The following is a 14,866-nucleotide window of genomic DNA, read 5'->3' as shown; positions in this document are numbered from 1 at the left end:
CCCAATCTTGGCTCACTGCAACTTCTGCCTCCTGGGTTTAAGCGATTCTCCTGCCTCAGCTTCCCGAGGATTAGCTGGGATTACAGGCATGCACCATGATGCCCAGCTAATTTTTGTATTTTTAGTAGAGACGGGTTTCCCCATGTTGGCCCAGGCTGGTTTCGAACTCCTGACCTCAAGTGATCTGCCCGCCTTGACCTTCCAAAGTGCAGGTATTACAGGCGTGAGCCACTATGCCCAGCCAGTATGATGCTACTCTTCAAATTATTTGGCCTTGAATGGAAAACAGTGGTCATCTCTTTTGATCCCCTCACCCAGTGTTCTAGGTTTATCCTACTTAGATTGTAAGTTGGAGGTGTCAGTATCATCTTTTTTTATAGGTGAGGGAACTCCTTGTCTAGCAGATTAACTGTGAACAGATTAAGCTGGCATATGGTAATCTGCTATCAAGAGCTCTTTCCAGCCTTCCTCCAGATACTCTCATTTTGATACCCTGTTGTTCAGGCAGACTGTACCATCATTCCCTAGGGATCACCCTCTCATCACTGTGCATCAAATATCACATTCATGCCTGTGCTTCTCTTTTGCTCTTATTTATTTGATTCAAAGCATAACAGGGTCCTTTGTCTGGCTTCCTCCCTTCTCAACTCCTGCAGCACTTAACATGATAATATACTAGCATTATTTAAAAATACTTGCCGATGATCTATTTTACAGATAAGGAAATTGAGGCACAGGCAAGTAGTTTACCCAGGGGCACAAACCTAATAAGTGCAGAAAACTGGTGCAGATATTGCTGTTATGGCTGTTCAGATTTGATGGAGGACAAATTGAATACAGAGAGAGACCATTTAAGAAGCTATTGTCATCATCTGGTAGACTGGGGCCTGAACTAGGTTGATAATAATAGGAAGGGACAGAAGATGGAGAGGAAAAATAATCAGAGAATACCAAAAGGATTTGGAAATTGGATGTGAGTGTCAAAGAGGGAGATGGTGGGGTGTGGGAGAAATATCCAAATTACAATTTTTAATGGGGTATTGTGGTCAGGCTAGACCTCATTGAGAAGATTTTTTTTTTTTCTTCATACATTTAGTTTTAAACCTCACATTTGTCCCCAGCAGAACTTTTGGGAATCAGTTAAAAGTGATTTCAGGTGGGAATAACCTGCAAGCTGTATAGTATCTCTTGTAAGAGATCTGGCACTAAGCGGTTTTCTTAGTGGTAAAATAGAGATACTATATATCACATGAAAGAACAATGTTCTCATACAGTCTTTGTTGCATCTGTTTTCTTGTCCATTCCTTCAGGACCTATGGACTGCTTACAATATACTTAATACTGTGTGGGCTCTGGAGAAACTGCAACTGACAAGGCCAACATGGTCTCTCTTCCCCGGGGACCTTAGAGTTTAGTAAGGAGATTTACCATCATCAAACAATTAGTTAATTAAAACTGTAACAGATCTTACAAACGTGAAACCCAAGGAACTTGAGAACTGGAGAACCCAATCTAATCTTGGAGTTCAAGGAAAGTGCCCCTGAGGATTTGACATGTTAGCTGAATGTTTCAGGGTAAGCAACTTGCTTACAGCAAACCAGCAATCAAGACCCTTTAACCCACACTATTGCCTTTCTTGTCTAAAGTTTTTATTTTATAGGCAAATATATTCAAAGGGTCAAGTTAGGAACATGCATGTGATGGAAAGAAGTGGTGTTGGGAGTCAGGAGACTTGCGTTCTGTTTACTATCTGCTACTTTATGCATACAAGCAGTTTAGCCTGGAGAGAGAATTCACCTTCCTATAAACCGGACTTCTAGATCAGCTGTGTCTGGGCTTAGTCCAGCTGTGTTTTATGGCAGTTGTTTTTATTTTTTTTTTATTTTTATTTTTTTGAGACGGAGTCTTGCTCTGTCGCCCAGGCTGGAGTGCTGTGGCCAGATCTCAGCTCACTGCAAGCTCCGCCTCCCGGGTTTACGCCATTCTCCTGCCTCAGCCTCCCGGGTAGCTGGGACTACAGGCACCCGCCACCTCGCCCGGCTAGTTTTTTGTATTTTTAGTAGAGACGGGGTTTCACCGTGTTAGCCAGGATGGTCTCGATCTCCTGACCTCGTGATCCGCCCGTCTCGGCCTCCCAAAGTGCTGGGATTACAGGCTTGAGCCACCGCGCCCGGCCGGCAGTTGTTTTTATTATCCCCTGATCCCTGAATTCTGGACCAGCTCAACCAGAATTTCTTACAGCCACCATTCATGTGATTTCTCGGTTGGCCCATCTTCTCAGGTCTCAGTGATGCTTCTGTTACTCTGAGCAATATTGAAGCCTTCTACCTACCTAACAGACATACCTTTCGTCTTTACCCTCTGCTTCTTTGATTTTTATTTTTCGTTGATAGAGTAGTAAGCCACACTGTAAAATTTATATTTTAATGTGTGGCTTCATCCTCTTCCTCTGTACTTGTGAGACACCTCTTTTCAAATGTTTCTTTCTCAGTGCTGTAATTTATTAGGAGGTGTCTTTTTTAGTTTTATCTTTAATTGACACATAGTTGTACATAATTGTATTTATGAAGTGCAGTGTGGTGTTTTGATACTTTTATTCAATGCATATTGATCAAATCAGGGTAGTTAGCATATATGTGTGACCTCAACATTTATAATTTCTTTGTGGTGAGATTGTTCAAAATCTTCTCTTTTAGTTATTTTGAATTTAATATATTATTGTTTATTCTAGTTACCATGCATACTGTGGAATGGAACCCTAGAACTTATTCCTCTTATCTTACTTTGTACCTGTTAGCCTTTTCCCCATCCCCTTTACCGCACTACCCTTCCCAGGCTCTCTTAATCACTATTCAACTTGCTACTTCTATGAGATCAACTTCTTTAGATTACACATATGAGTGAGATTATGTGATATTTTTCTTTCTGAGTCCGACTTATTTCACTTAAATAATGTCCTCCAGGCTTATCTATGTTGTCTCAAATGACATGATTTCCTTCTTTTTTATGGCTGAATAGTACATTGTGTGAAATATACACATTTTCTTTATCCATTCGTCTGTTGAGGGACACTTGATTCCATATCTTGACTCTTGTGAATAATGCTGTGATAAACATGGGAGTGCAGATATATCTTCGATATGCTGATTTCATATCCTTGAGATATGTGTCTGGTAGTGGGATTGCTGGATCATATGGTAGTTCCATTTTGAATTTTTTGAGGAACCGCCATAGTTTTTCATAATGGCTGTACTCATTTACATTCCCATCAACAGTGTGTAAGAGTTCCCTTTTCTCTGCATCCTTGCCAGTATTTGTTATTTTTTGTCTTTTTGATAATAGCTATAATAACTGGGGTGAGACGGTATCTCATTGTGGTTTTGATTTGCATTTCCCTTGTGATTGGTAATGCTGGGCATTTTTTTCTTGTACTTGTTAGCCATTTGTATGTCTTCTTTTGAGAAATGGCATCCAGATCAGATCTTATGCCCGTTTTTAAAAATCGAATTTTTCTTTTTTGCTATTGAGTTTTTTCTGTATTCTGGATATTAACAATCCCTTGTCAGATGCCTAGTGTGCAATATTTTCTGTCATTCTGTAGGTTGTCTCTTCATTCTGTTGAGTCTTTTCTTGGCTGTGAAGAAGCTTTTTAGTTTGATAAAATCCCATCTGTCTGTTTGTTTTGTTTTGTTTTGTTTTTTGAGACGGAGTTTCACTCTTGTTGCCCAGGCTGGGGTGCAGTGTCGTGATCTTGGCTTACTGCAACCTCTGCCTCCCAGGTTCAAGCGATTCTCCCGACTCAACCTCCTGAGTAGCTGGGATTACAAGCACGCGCCACCATGCCCAGCTAATTTTTGTATTCTTAGTGGAGACGGGGTTTTGCCATGTTAGCCAGGCTGGTCTCGAACTCCTGACCTCAGGTGATCTGCCGCCTTGGCTTGCTGAAGTGCTGGGATTACAGGTATGAGCTACCACACCTGGCCTGTTTTTTGCTTTTGTTGAATGTGCTTTTGAGGACTTGTCCAAAGAAATCCTCGCCCAGACCAATGCCGTGAAGCATTCCTCTTGTTTTCCTTTGGTAGTTGCATAGTTTCAGGTCTTACATTTAAGGCTTTAACCCATTTTGAGTCAATTTTTATATATGGTGAGAAATAGAGAATCTTGTTTCATTCTTCTGCATGTGGATATCCGGATTTTCCAGCACACTCATTGTGTGTTTTTGGCACCTTTGTCAAAAATCCGTTGGCTGTAAATGAGTGGATTTATTTCTCTCTTTTTTTTTTTTTTTTTAATTTTTTATTTCCATAGGTTTTTGGGGAACAGGTGGTATTTGGTTACATGAATAAGTTATTTAGTGGTGATTTGTGAGATTTTGGTTCAACCATCAACTAAGCAGTATACACTGAACCCAATTTGTAGTGGGTGGATTTATTTCTGGGTTCTCTATTTCATTGGTCAGTGTGTCAGTTCCTCTGCTAGTACCATACTGTTTTGGTTACTATTGCTTTGTAGTATAGTAATTTACATTCTCACCAACAGTGTGTAAGAATTTCCTTTTCTTTGTATCCTTTTGAAGTCGGGTAGTATGTTGCTTCCAGCTTTGTTCTTTTTCTTTAGCATTACTTTGGCTTTTGGGGGGTCTTTTGTAGTTCTATAAGAATTAGAGGATTGTTTTTTCTATTTCTATGAAGAATATCAATGGTATTTTGATAGCAATTGCATTGAATCTATAGATTGCTTTGGGTAGTATGGACACTTTTAACAATTTTTTTCTTTTTACTTTTTTTTTTTTTTTTTTTTTTTTTTGGAGACAGTCTTGCTCTGTCACCCAAGCTGGAGTTCAGTGGTGTGTTCTCGGATCACTGCAACCTTGGCCTCCCAGGTTCAAGGAATTCTCCTGCCTCAGCCTCCAGAGTAGGTAGGATTATAGGCATGTGCCACTGCTCCTGGCTAATTTTTGTATTTTTAGTAGAGATGGAGTTTCACCATGTTGGCCAGTCTGGTCTCGAACTCCTGACCTCAAGTGATCTGCCTGCTTTGACCTCCCAAGGTGCTGGGATTGCAGGTGTGAGACACCATGCCTGGCCACAATGTTAATTCTTCTAACCCATAAACACAGTATATCTTTCCATTTATTTGTGTCCTCTTCAATTTTTTTCGTCAGTGTTTTATAGTTTTCATTATAGAGATTTTTTACCTATTTGGTTAAATTTATTCCTAGGTATTTTATTTTTTGTAGCTATTTTAAATGGGATTGATTTTTAAAAATTTCTTATTTAGGTAGTTCACAATTGGTGTATAGAAATGGTACTGATTTTTCTATGTTGATTTTGTATCCTGCAACTTTATTTTATTTACTAATTCTCACAGGTTTTTTTATGGAGTCTTTAGGGTTTTCTATATGTAAAATTATGTCATCTGCAAACAAGGACAATTTAGCTTCTGCTTTTCCAGTTTGGATGCCCTTTATTCCTTTCTCTTGCCTAATCTCTCTGGGCAGGACTTTCAGTACTATGTTGAATAAAAGTGGCGAGAGTAGATATTCTTGTCTTGTCTACATCTTAGAAAAAAAGCTTTTAGCTTTTCTTCATTCCATGTGATGTTCATTGTGTATTTGTCATATGTGGCCTTTATTGTGCTGAGATAACGAGGCACCTCTTTTCTCAGCCTTATAGACTGCTCCTCAGAACCAAAAATAGCGACAACAAGAGAGACTATCATGGAGTATTCAGGCTGACCAGCGCTTTTCAGATCATGGCAAGCCAATGGCATGGCGTGGCCTCGCTTGCCTGAACAGTGATGCTCATCCTGTAATGAATTTGCTTGTTTATTCTTAAGCATGGCAGTGCCATGACTTGAACGTGGGAGGGCCAGCACTCAGTGAAATAGACGGGTAGTGTTGGGTGAGTCACTTCGTCTCTCTGAGCCTTAGTGTCCATTCTGTATAATGAAAGTTAAAATAGTTTATTTTGAGGAGATTAAATAAGATAATGTATATAAAAGGGCTACAGCTGAATCTGTACTAAGGATACACAAATGTTTGTGAGTTTTAAAAATCGATTCCAGATTAAACTATAGATTCAACAGCTATATATATATATATATATATATAAAACAAACACTATGGTCCTACTTTCACAAATAAGCTATTATATTTATGCTGTTACTTTCATAAATAAGCGATTATATTTATATAAACTAGGACCATAATGTTTGGTTTTCACTACCTCATTTGACCATGCAAGGCAGAAAATAGTGTGAGGAAAATGTCAGCATAGATCCAGATGTTTTACGCTTTTAAATCTGAACTAAAATCTTTCATGGAGCATCTGATTCCTGTGAGGCTGTTGGAGTGAGACATCTATTTTCCCTTTAATTCTCCCTTTTCCCTGCCACCCACAATTTAGAAATATTAAGTATGTTTTGGCTCAGATTGCATTAGTCAGACTGGTGGAAGAAACAGCAAGAACCAGGAGAAATCTTTCTATTTTAGCCCTTCTCGATGTTAATACGTCCAAAATAAATGAATTTTTGAAGTTAAATGCTACAGACTAACCTTTTAAAGGCCCAAAAGCTATAACCTCAAGTTTTGTATCAAGAAAGGAATTTAAAATAACAACTTTGGTCATTTAAAAATCACAATATTTAAAGGCCAGTAAATATGGGGGAAAATATTCAGCTGCATTAATAATAAAAAGAATATAAAATAAAATGTTGCCATACTATTTTAGCAATACAATTGGCATTTTTTTTTATAATGTAACAGAAAGAAAAGAGGAGGAGAGATGTTGAATAGGGCATCTTGTACAGGCTGATGAAAGTATAAGTAGGCATAAGTTGCTCCTCGCAAAAGCAATTTAACAATATTTTTCAAGCGCTGTAGAGATGTTAATGCCTTTGACACAGTAATTCTACTTCTGGGAACATAGCCTGAGGAAATAATCAGGAATGCACATAAATATAACATCAGGAACTTTGAAACAACCTAAATGCCCAACAGTGGAGGATTGATTAAATGAAGTATGAAAATATATACAATGTGCTTTTCTGCCATTAAAGAATAGCAAACTACTTGGAAAAATGATAGGAGAAAAAAGCTTGTAAAGTAATGTAAAGTGCAAAAAACAAATTATCATGAACTTAGTATTGTGAAATATAATCTGTTTATACACATATTCTGTGTGTGTGTATATGTGTGTACACACACATGTGTGTGTGATAAGTTAAAAAAAAATCACAATAAAAGATTACCTCTAGGTGGTGAGAGTGTTGGTGGTGTTTATTTTCTTCTTTGTATATTTTCCAAATACTTATGTTTATAATCAGAAAAAAATTCATAATTTAAAAGTATATTACTTTAGAATACCTGGTACTGATACCACCACATGAAAACATAAGGAAAAAAAAGTCTAATGGTAATTACAACAGAATGCCATCAGTGCTTTTGATAGAGTGGTGGGACTTGGTGGTGGTAGTAGTGGTTTTTGTTATTTTATTATTTAATTGATCTGTTAAATAATTGTACATATGTATGGGTACATAGTGATGCTTTGATACGTATAGTGTATTGTGATCAGACCAGGGTAATTAACATACTCGTCTAAAGCGTTTATCATTTCTTTGTGTTAGGAACTTTCAATATCCTCCTTTCACCCATTTGAAACTATATATTATTGTTAACTGTAGTCATCTTATAGTGCTGTACAACAGCAGTTCTCAACTTTTTTGGCACCACGGACCGATTTTGTGGAAGACAGTTGTATTAGTCCATTTTCACACTGCTGATAAAGACATATCTGAGACTGGGCAATTTAAAACAGAAAGAGGTTTAATTTGACTCACAGTTCCATCTGACTAGGGAGGCCTCACAATCATGGTAGAAGACAAGGAGGAGCAAGTCACATCTTATGTGGATGGTGGCAGACAAAGAGAGCTTGTGCAAGGAAACTCCCCCTTATAATAACTATCAGATCTTGTGAGACTTACTCACTGTCATGAGAACAGCTCGGAACGACCTTCCTCCATGATTCAGTTACCTCCTACCGGATCCCTGCCACAACACATGGGAATTCAAGATGAGATTTGGGAGGGGACATAGCCAAACCATATCATTCTGCCCCTGGCCACTCCCAAATCTCATGTCCTCCCATTTCAAAACCAATCATGCCTTCCCAACAGTCCCCTAAACTCTTAACTCATTTCAGCATTAACTCAAAAGTCCACAGTCCAAATCTCATCCAAGACAAGGCAATTCCCTTCCATCTATGAGTCTGTAAAATCAAAAGCAAGTTAGTTACTTCCTAGGTACAATGGGAGTACAGGCATTGAATAAATACATACATTCCAAATGGGAGACATTAACCAAAACAAAGGAGCTACAGGCCCCATACAAGTCCAAAATCCAGCAGGGCAGTCAAATCTTAAAGCTCCAAAATGATCTCCTTTGACTCCGTGTCTCACATCCAGGTCATGCTGATGCAAGAGGTGTGTTCCCATGGTCTTGGACAGCTTTGCGCCTGTGGCTTTGCAGGGTATAGCCCCTCACTTGGCTGCTTTCACAGGCTGGCCTTGACCGTCTGGTGGCTTGTCCAGGTGCATGGTGCAAGCTGTCGGTGGATCTACCATTCTGGGGTCTGGAGAATGATGGCCCTCTTCTCGCAGTTCCAGTAGGCACTGCCCCAGGAGGGACTCTGTGTGGGGGCTCCAACCCCACATTTCCTTTCTGCACTGCCCTAGCAGAGGTTTCCCATGAGGGCCTTGCCCCTGCAGCAAACTTTTGTCTGGGCATCCAGGCATTTCCATACATCTTCTGAAATCTAGGCAGAGGTTCCCAAACCTCAATTCTTGACTTCTGTGCACCCACAGGCTCAACACTACATGGAAGCTGCCAAGGTTTGGGGTTTCCACCCTCTGAAGCAACAGCCCAAGCTATACTTTGGCCCCTTTTGGTCAGAGCTAGAGTGGCTGGGATGCAGGGTACCAGGTCTCTAGACTGCACACAGCATGGGGACCCTGGACCAGGCCCAGGATACAATTTTCTCCTAGGCCTCTGGGCCTGTGATTGGAGGGGCTGCCATAAAGACCTTTGACATGCCCTGGAGACATTTTCGTCATTGTCTTGGGGATTAACATTCAGCTTCTCCTTACTTATGCAAGTTTCTTCAGCCAACTTGAATTTCCTCTCAGAAAATGTTTTTTTTTTTTTCTGTCACATTGTCAGCCTGTAAATTTCCCAAACTTTTATGCTCTGCTTCCCTTATAAACTGAATGCCTTTAACAGCACCCAAGTCAACTCTTGAATGTTTTGCTGCTTAGAAATTTATTCCACCAGATACCTAAATCATCTCTCTCAAATTCAAAGTTCCACAAATCTCTAGGGTGGGGCAAAATGCTGCCAGTCTCTTTGCTAAAACATAACAAGTCACCTTTGCTCCAGTTCCCAACAAGTTCCTCATCTCCCACCTCAGCCTGGACTTGATTGTCCATATTGCTATCAGGCTTTTGGTCAAAGCCCTTCAACAAATCTCTAGGAAGTTCCAAACTTTCCCACATTTTCCTGTCTTCTGAGCCCTCCAGACAGCTCCAGCCTCCGCCTGTGAACCAGTTCCAAAGTCACTTCCACATTTTTGGGTATCTTTTCAGCAGCACCCCATTCTACTGGTACTAATTTAGTCTATTAGTCTGTTTTCATGTTGCTGATAAAGACATACCTGAGACTGGGCAATTTACAAAAGAAAGATTTAATTGGACTTACAGTTCCATGTGGCTAGGGAGGCCTCACAATCATGGTGGAAGGCAAGGAGGAGCAAGTCACATCTTACGTTGATGACGGCAGGCAAAGAGAGCTTGTGCAGGAAAACTCCCCCTTATAATAGCCATCAGATCTCATGAGACTTACTCACTATCATGAGAACAGCACGGGAAGGACCTGCCCCCATGATTCAATTACCTCCTACCGGGTCCCTCCCACAACACATGGGAATTCAAGATGAGATTTGGGTAGGGACACAACCAAATCATATGAGCAGTGTTTCCATAGACCAGTGTGGGAAATGGTTCTGGGACAAATCAAGCTCATTACATTTACTGTGCACTTTATTTCTATTATTATTACATTGTAATATATAATGAAATAATTATGCAACTCACCATAAGGTAGATTCAATGGGAGACCTGAGCTTGTTTACCTGCATCTGGACAGTCCCGTCTGGGGTTGATGGGAAACAGATCAGATCATCAGGCATTAGATTCTCATAAGGAGCACACAACCTAGATCCCTTGCATGGGCAGTTGACAATAGGGCTCATGCTCTTATGAGAATCTAATGTGGGCGCTGACCTGACAGGAAGTGGAGCTCAGGCAGTAATGCAAGTGATGGCGAGTGGCTATAAATATGGATGAAGCTTCACTCACCTGCCCACCACTCACCTCCTGCTGTGCATCCCAGTTCCTCACAGGTACTGGTTCGTAGCTCAGGGGTTGGGGATCCCTGCCATAGAACACCAGAACTTATTCCTCCTATAGCTATAATTTTGTTAGAGATTTGAAGTTTTTAATATTTTTCTTTAATGTGCTTCTGTTAAGGATGTATCTTATCTTAGAAAAGCAAATATAAATGTATTAAAATACTTTATAAATCTAGGTCATGTTTGAATGGAGGTAGGCATTTCCAGCTGTTCTCTTGTGAGTGTGATCTATCTTGAGAATGATGAAAACTGTTAATAATGGTGGCAAATTATAGACATTTTCTCTACTCCTGCAGAGATTCCTGAAATTCCAGAAAGCATTTCATTCTGTAAAGCACTGCAGGTAGCTGACTTCAGCGGAAACCCACTGACTAGGTAAGCTTTCTGCTTAGTTTTCTATCTATAGTAGTAAGGATATCTTTTTTGAGAGCCAAGCAAAGAACACAGTCAGGTTAACCATCTTGGAGGTACCTTGATGGCTCACTATCTTTATCACAGATGGTTGACTTTCACAGATACTTCTTTATAAATAGCCCTGTACAATGAAAGGCACACTATTCTATTGATAGAATCCTCAAAGGATGTTGTAGGGATAAGGTACAGCACAGCGAAGTGTACACAACAGGAGGAGGAGTGCATTTCTGAAGCAATGTGAAGAGTTGTAGTAGTTTATAAACCCCCATTGATCTGTCTTGTGGGATAAGGCAGGTTTCTAAACTCCCAGAGAGCTTACACCAGAGTTTTCCAAGGAGAAATCATATTACAGTTATTTTTTTGTAGTCCAGTATTGAAACATGTTTACTATCTTTTTTTTTTTTTTTTTTTTGAGATGGAGTCTCACCCAGTCACCCAGGCTGGAGTGCAGTGGCACGATCTCGGCTCACTGCAACCTCCACCTCCTGGGTTCAAGTGATTCTCCTGCCTCGGCCTCCTGAGTAGCTGGGACTATAGGCGTGCACCACCACGCCCAGCTAATTTTTGTATTTTTAGTAGAGATGGGGTTTCACCATATTGGCCAGGATGATCTCAATCTCCTGACCTCCTGATCCACCCACCTCAGCCTTCCGAAGTGCTGGGATTACAGGCCCGAGCCACCTCGCCCGGCCATACTATCTTTTACTGTCTTAACTTTCCTCTAACTCTCCATTAAAAACAAACGAACATCAACAACAAGAAAAACAAAAACCTCCTATGAACATCATTATTTCTTTAACAATAGGTGGCCGGGCGCGGTGGCTCAAGCCTGTAATCCCAGCACTTTGGGAGGCCGAGACGGGCGGATCACGAGGTCAGGAGATCAAGACCATCCTGGGTAACACGGTAAAACCCCGTCTCTACTAAAAAATACAAAAAAAAACTAGCCGGGCGAGGTGGCTGGCGCCTGTAGTCCCAGCTACTCGGGAGGCTGAGGCAGGAGAATGGCGTAAACCCGGGAGGCGGAGCTTGCAGTGAGCTGAGATCCGTCCACTGCACTCCAGCCCGGGCGACAGAGCGAGACTCCGTCTCAAAAAAAAAAAAAAAAAAAAAAGAAAAAAAAACAATAGCTGTGGGGATTTCTTTGTTTTTGTTTTTGTTTTGGTTTTCCTTCAAATAAAGCTACTGTGTCAGTTTTACTACTTATTCCAGCTTTACCCTTCCTGGTATGACACAGTCTGTTACCCAGGCGTGGCTGAGTGGCATTGCTGTGAGCTGTTCCTTATGGCTCCTGGTTTAGTTATGAGTCCACTGACCGCTGGCTTCCAGGCATCTTGTTAGTAGGATAACTGAATTGTGCCCACGTGGCAATGCAGAGATAGCCCTTGGGCATCTGTTTTAGATGTCTCTTTGGGCCAGGTGGGTCCATTTGTAAGATTTCTTAAGAATCTGAAAGGAACCTCAGAAGAAATGCACTCTTCCCTTCCTTTCTTTTCTGTCTTTTTTCTTTTGATCTAGGAAAATTAAGATTAAACTAAAATTTCTCAGTCATCTAACCCACTTCAAAATTGCTTGGGACTTCTTGGGTATGGAGTGCTGGAGAATGCGCTCTTTAGTTTTATTTTTCCAATACTTTCTTATTGCCAATAAAGAAATGTGTTTTCTTTTTAAAACTTTTTCTGATTGTCCTCCTTTGAATTATAGTGATTAAGTTACATGTAACATTTATTACTGAAAAATAGTAATCTAGTAAGTTATACCCTAATAGCTTTCTTACTTATCACTGTCCCTCCAGCCTTATCCTCTTTCCCCACCGTCTTCCATTCAGCTGTCTCTTAAAACCTTTCTATAACTCCCATCTCTATAAGATATAGTCAGAGCTCCTCCCTGTGCTATGTGAGCCTCTTCTTGCCCCTCCATCTGACCCTGGTCTGTCTCTCCATCTTCATTGACTTCAGTTGCCTGTGCTGAACATCAGTCTCTACTGTAATATAAAGTGCTTCTAGTTAGTTCATTTCATGCCTCTGTTTTCTTGACAGTACCGACCCTGTCACCTTCCTTAAGATGCAGTTTGAACATCATACACGTTTTCGGGCCCCTTCTCTGGGCTCCCATAATGCTCTCTGTGTACTTTTTCTATAACACTTGAAGTTTACCCTTAAGTTATTTCTCTGACCAAGACTCCTTGACCAACCTGAGGAAGTTACTTGTATTCCTGGAATGGAGTAAGTGCTCAACAAATGTTTGTTGAACTGGACTAAGCTGAAGGCAGCTTACAGGATTTGGCAAGCTGGGAAATACTCATTATGTTGCTGTTGGGTTTTTTTTAACCATTCAGTTGCTTCTTCCTTTTTTCTATTTTTTTTTTTTTGATTTTCATTTTCTGATGTCTGCTGACGTTTGACTTTACTATTATTTCAGTTGTCTCTCAACTGGAACACATCTAGATTGTGTGAGGCTTTACTGCTTTGTTTGTTTTAATTCTGGCTTTCTATTTGGCAGGTTTCTTAAGGTAAAGCCATTTTAATTTGGCAGGTGTGCTTTTTTTTAAGAATTAAGATGATATCTGTGAGTTGAAGGGACCTTAAAAATGATTTAGTTTGGCTTATATTATGGCTCAAGAAACTGAGGCACATGTAGGTTAAATTACCTTTCAAGATCATACAGCTAATGAGTGGGAAGCTCGGACTGCAGTTCATTTCGCCTAACCTTGGGTCTGTACTTCAATCACACCTGTACTAGTTTAGCTCTTGTGTTAATAGCCAGTAAAAAAGCACCTATTTAAATCAGCCATTTAAAACTATATTTTTCTTGTGTTTAAGAACATCTTAGCTAGTTTTTAAATTATAAAATGATATATACTTTCTGGTAAAAACTCAGGCAGAACAGATAAGTTGCATCTTTTGAATTATAAGTAAAAATCTTACCTCTGTTAACTGTTCCTCAGAACAAATTCCAGTTATTATAAATATTCCAGTTAACACCCTGACCTTGTGGGTCTGGATTTGGTTTTGAAGTTTGGAATTAACCTATATTAAATATCAAACGTAATGTTACGTAAGCCTTTTTTTAAAAGGAACCTGGAAAGATAAAAATGGAAGATTCTAATCTAGAGACCATCACTAAAGCCAGAAATCTCTCCCTCACTGAGAAAAAGTGATACTTATATGTTCTCTTGTGTTTATTAGCAGTTTTATGTTTAATAACCTTCAGCATTTTAAATGCAATGAGATCAGATCCTTTGTCTTTAGTTAGGTTTTCCCTTCCCTCCCTCAATATGGTAACCATAGAAATATTGAAACTAAACTTTCTTTGTAAATTTTAAATAATGATTTTATTTTGAAGCCTTGTTATTCTGTAGAGTTTAAGGAACATATAAAAAATATCCCTTTGTGTAGAACATAGTAAAACATAAAATTATTTCAAGTGGTTGGCAACTTAAATAGAACTAAAAGAAAAATGTTAAGAAAGTAGCAGTTATCAGGGTGGTTCATGCCTGTAATCCCAGCACTTTGGGAGGCCGAGGTGGGTGGATCACTAGGTCAGGAGTTCGAGACCAGCCTGATCAACATGGTGAAACCCCCGTCTCTGCTTAAAAATCCAAAAATTAGTCAGGCGTGGTGGCACGTGCCTGTAATCCCAGCTACTCAGGAAGCTAAGGCAGGAGACTAACTTGAACCCGGAAAGCGGAGGTTGTAGTGAGTTGAGATTGTGCCACTGCACTCCAGCCTGGGCAACAGAGTGAGACTCTGTCTCAAAAAAAAAAAAAAAAAAAAAAAAAAAGGAAAGTAGCAATTGTCTGTCTGTCAGCGGATCAATAAGTACTCTGTAGCTTTCCCCTAGGTATTATAAACTACAGGAAGAAAAATTATGCAGTAGCTGTCCTGTGTTTATTATAATCTCATGATCTCATGGACTGATGAAATTTTCTCTTTAGTTTCTGCTAATCAATAAAGTATTTTTACTCTTAGGCACTTTTAGCTGCA

The 14,866-nt window shown here is 39.8% G+C and overlaps 1 protein-coding gene across 1 annotated transcript in view; it reads left to right on the top strand.

Annotated features, from left to right (window-relative positions):
- Positions 1 to 14,866, top strand: part of LRRC1 (leucine rich repeat containing 1) — a 129,246-nt gene that overhangs the window by 72,455 nt on the left and 41,925 nt on the right. The window contains exon 3 of the mRNA XM_023222983.2: positions 10,763 to 10,841. Within this exon, the coding sequence (XP_023078751.1) occupies positions 10,763 to 10,841 (79 nt within the window). The remainder of the gene's footprint in view (positions 1 to 10,762; positions 10,842 to 14,866) is intronic.

Source organism: Piliocolobus tephrosceles, chromosome 5, assembly GCF_002776525.5.
Source record: "Piliocolobus tephrosceles isolate RC106 chromosome 5, ASM277652v3, whole genome shotgun sequence".
In the NCBI taxonomy this organism is placed as follows: Eukaryota; Metazoa; Chordata; class Mammalia; order Primates; family Cercopithecidae; genus Piliocolobus; species Piliocolobus tephrosceles.
Note: the sequence above shows the minus strand (reverse complement) of the source record. Positions and strands in the feature narration are given on the sequence as shown.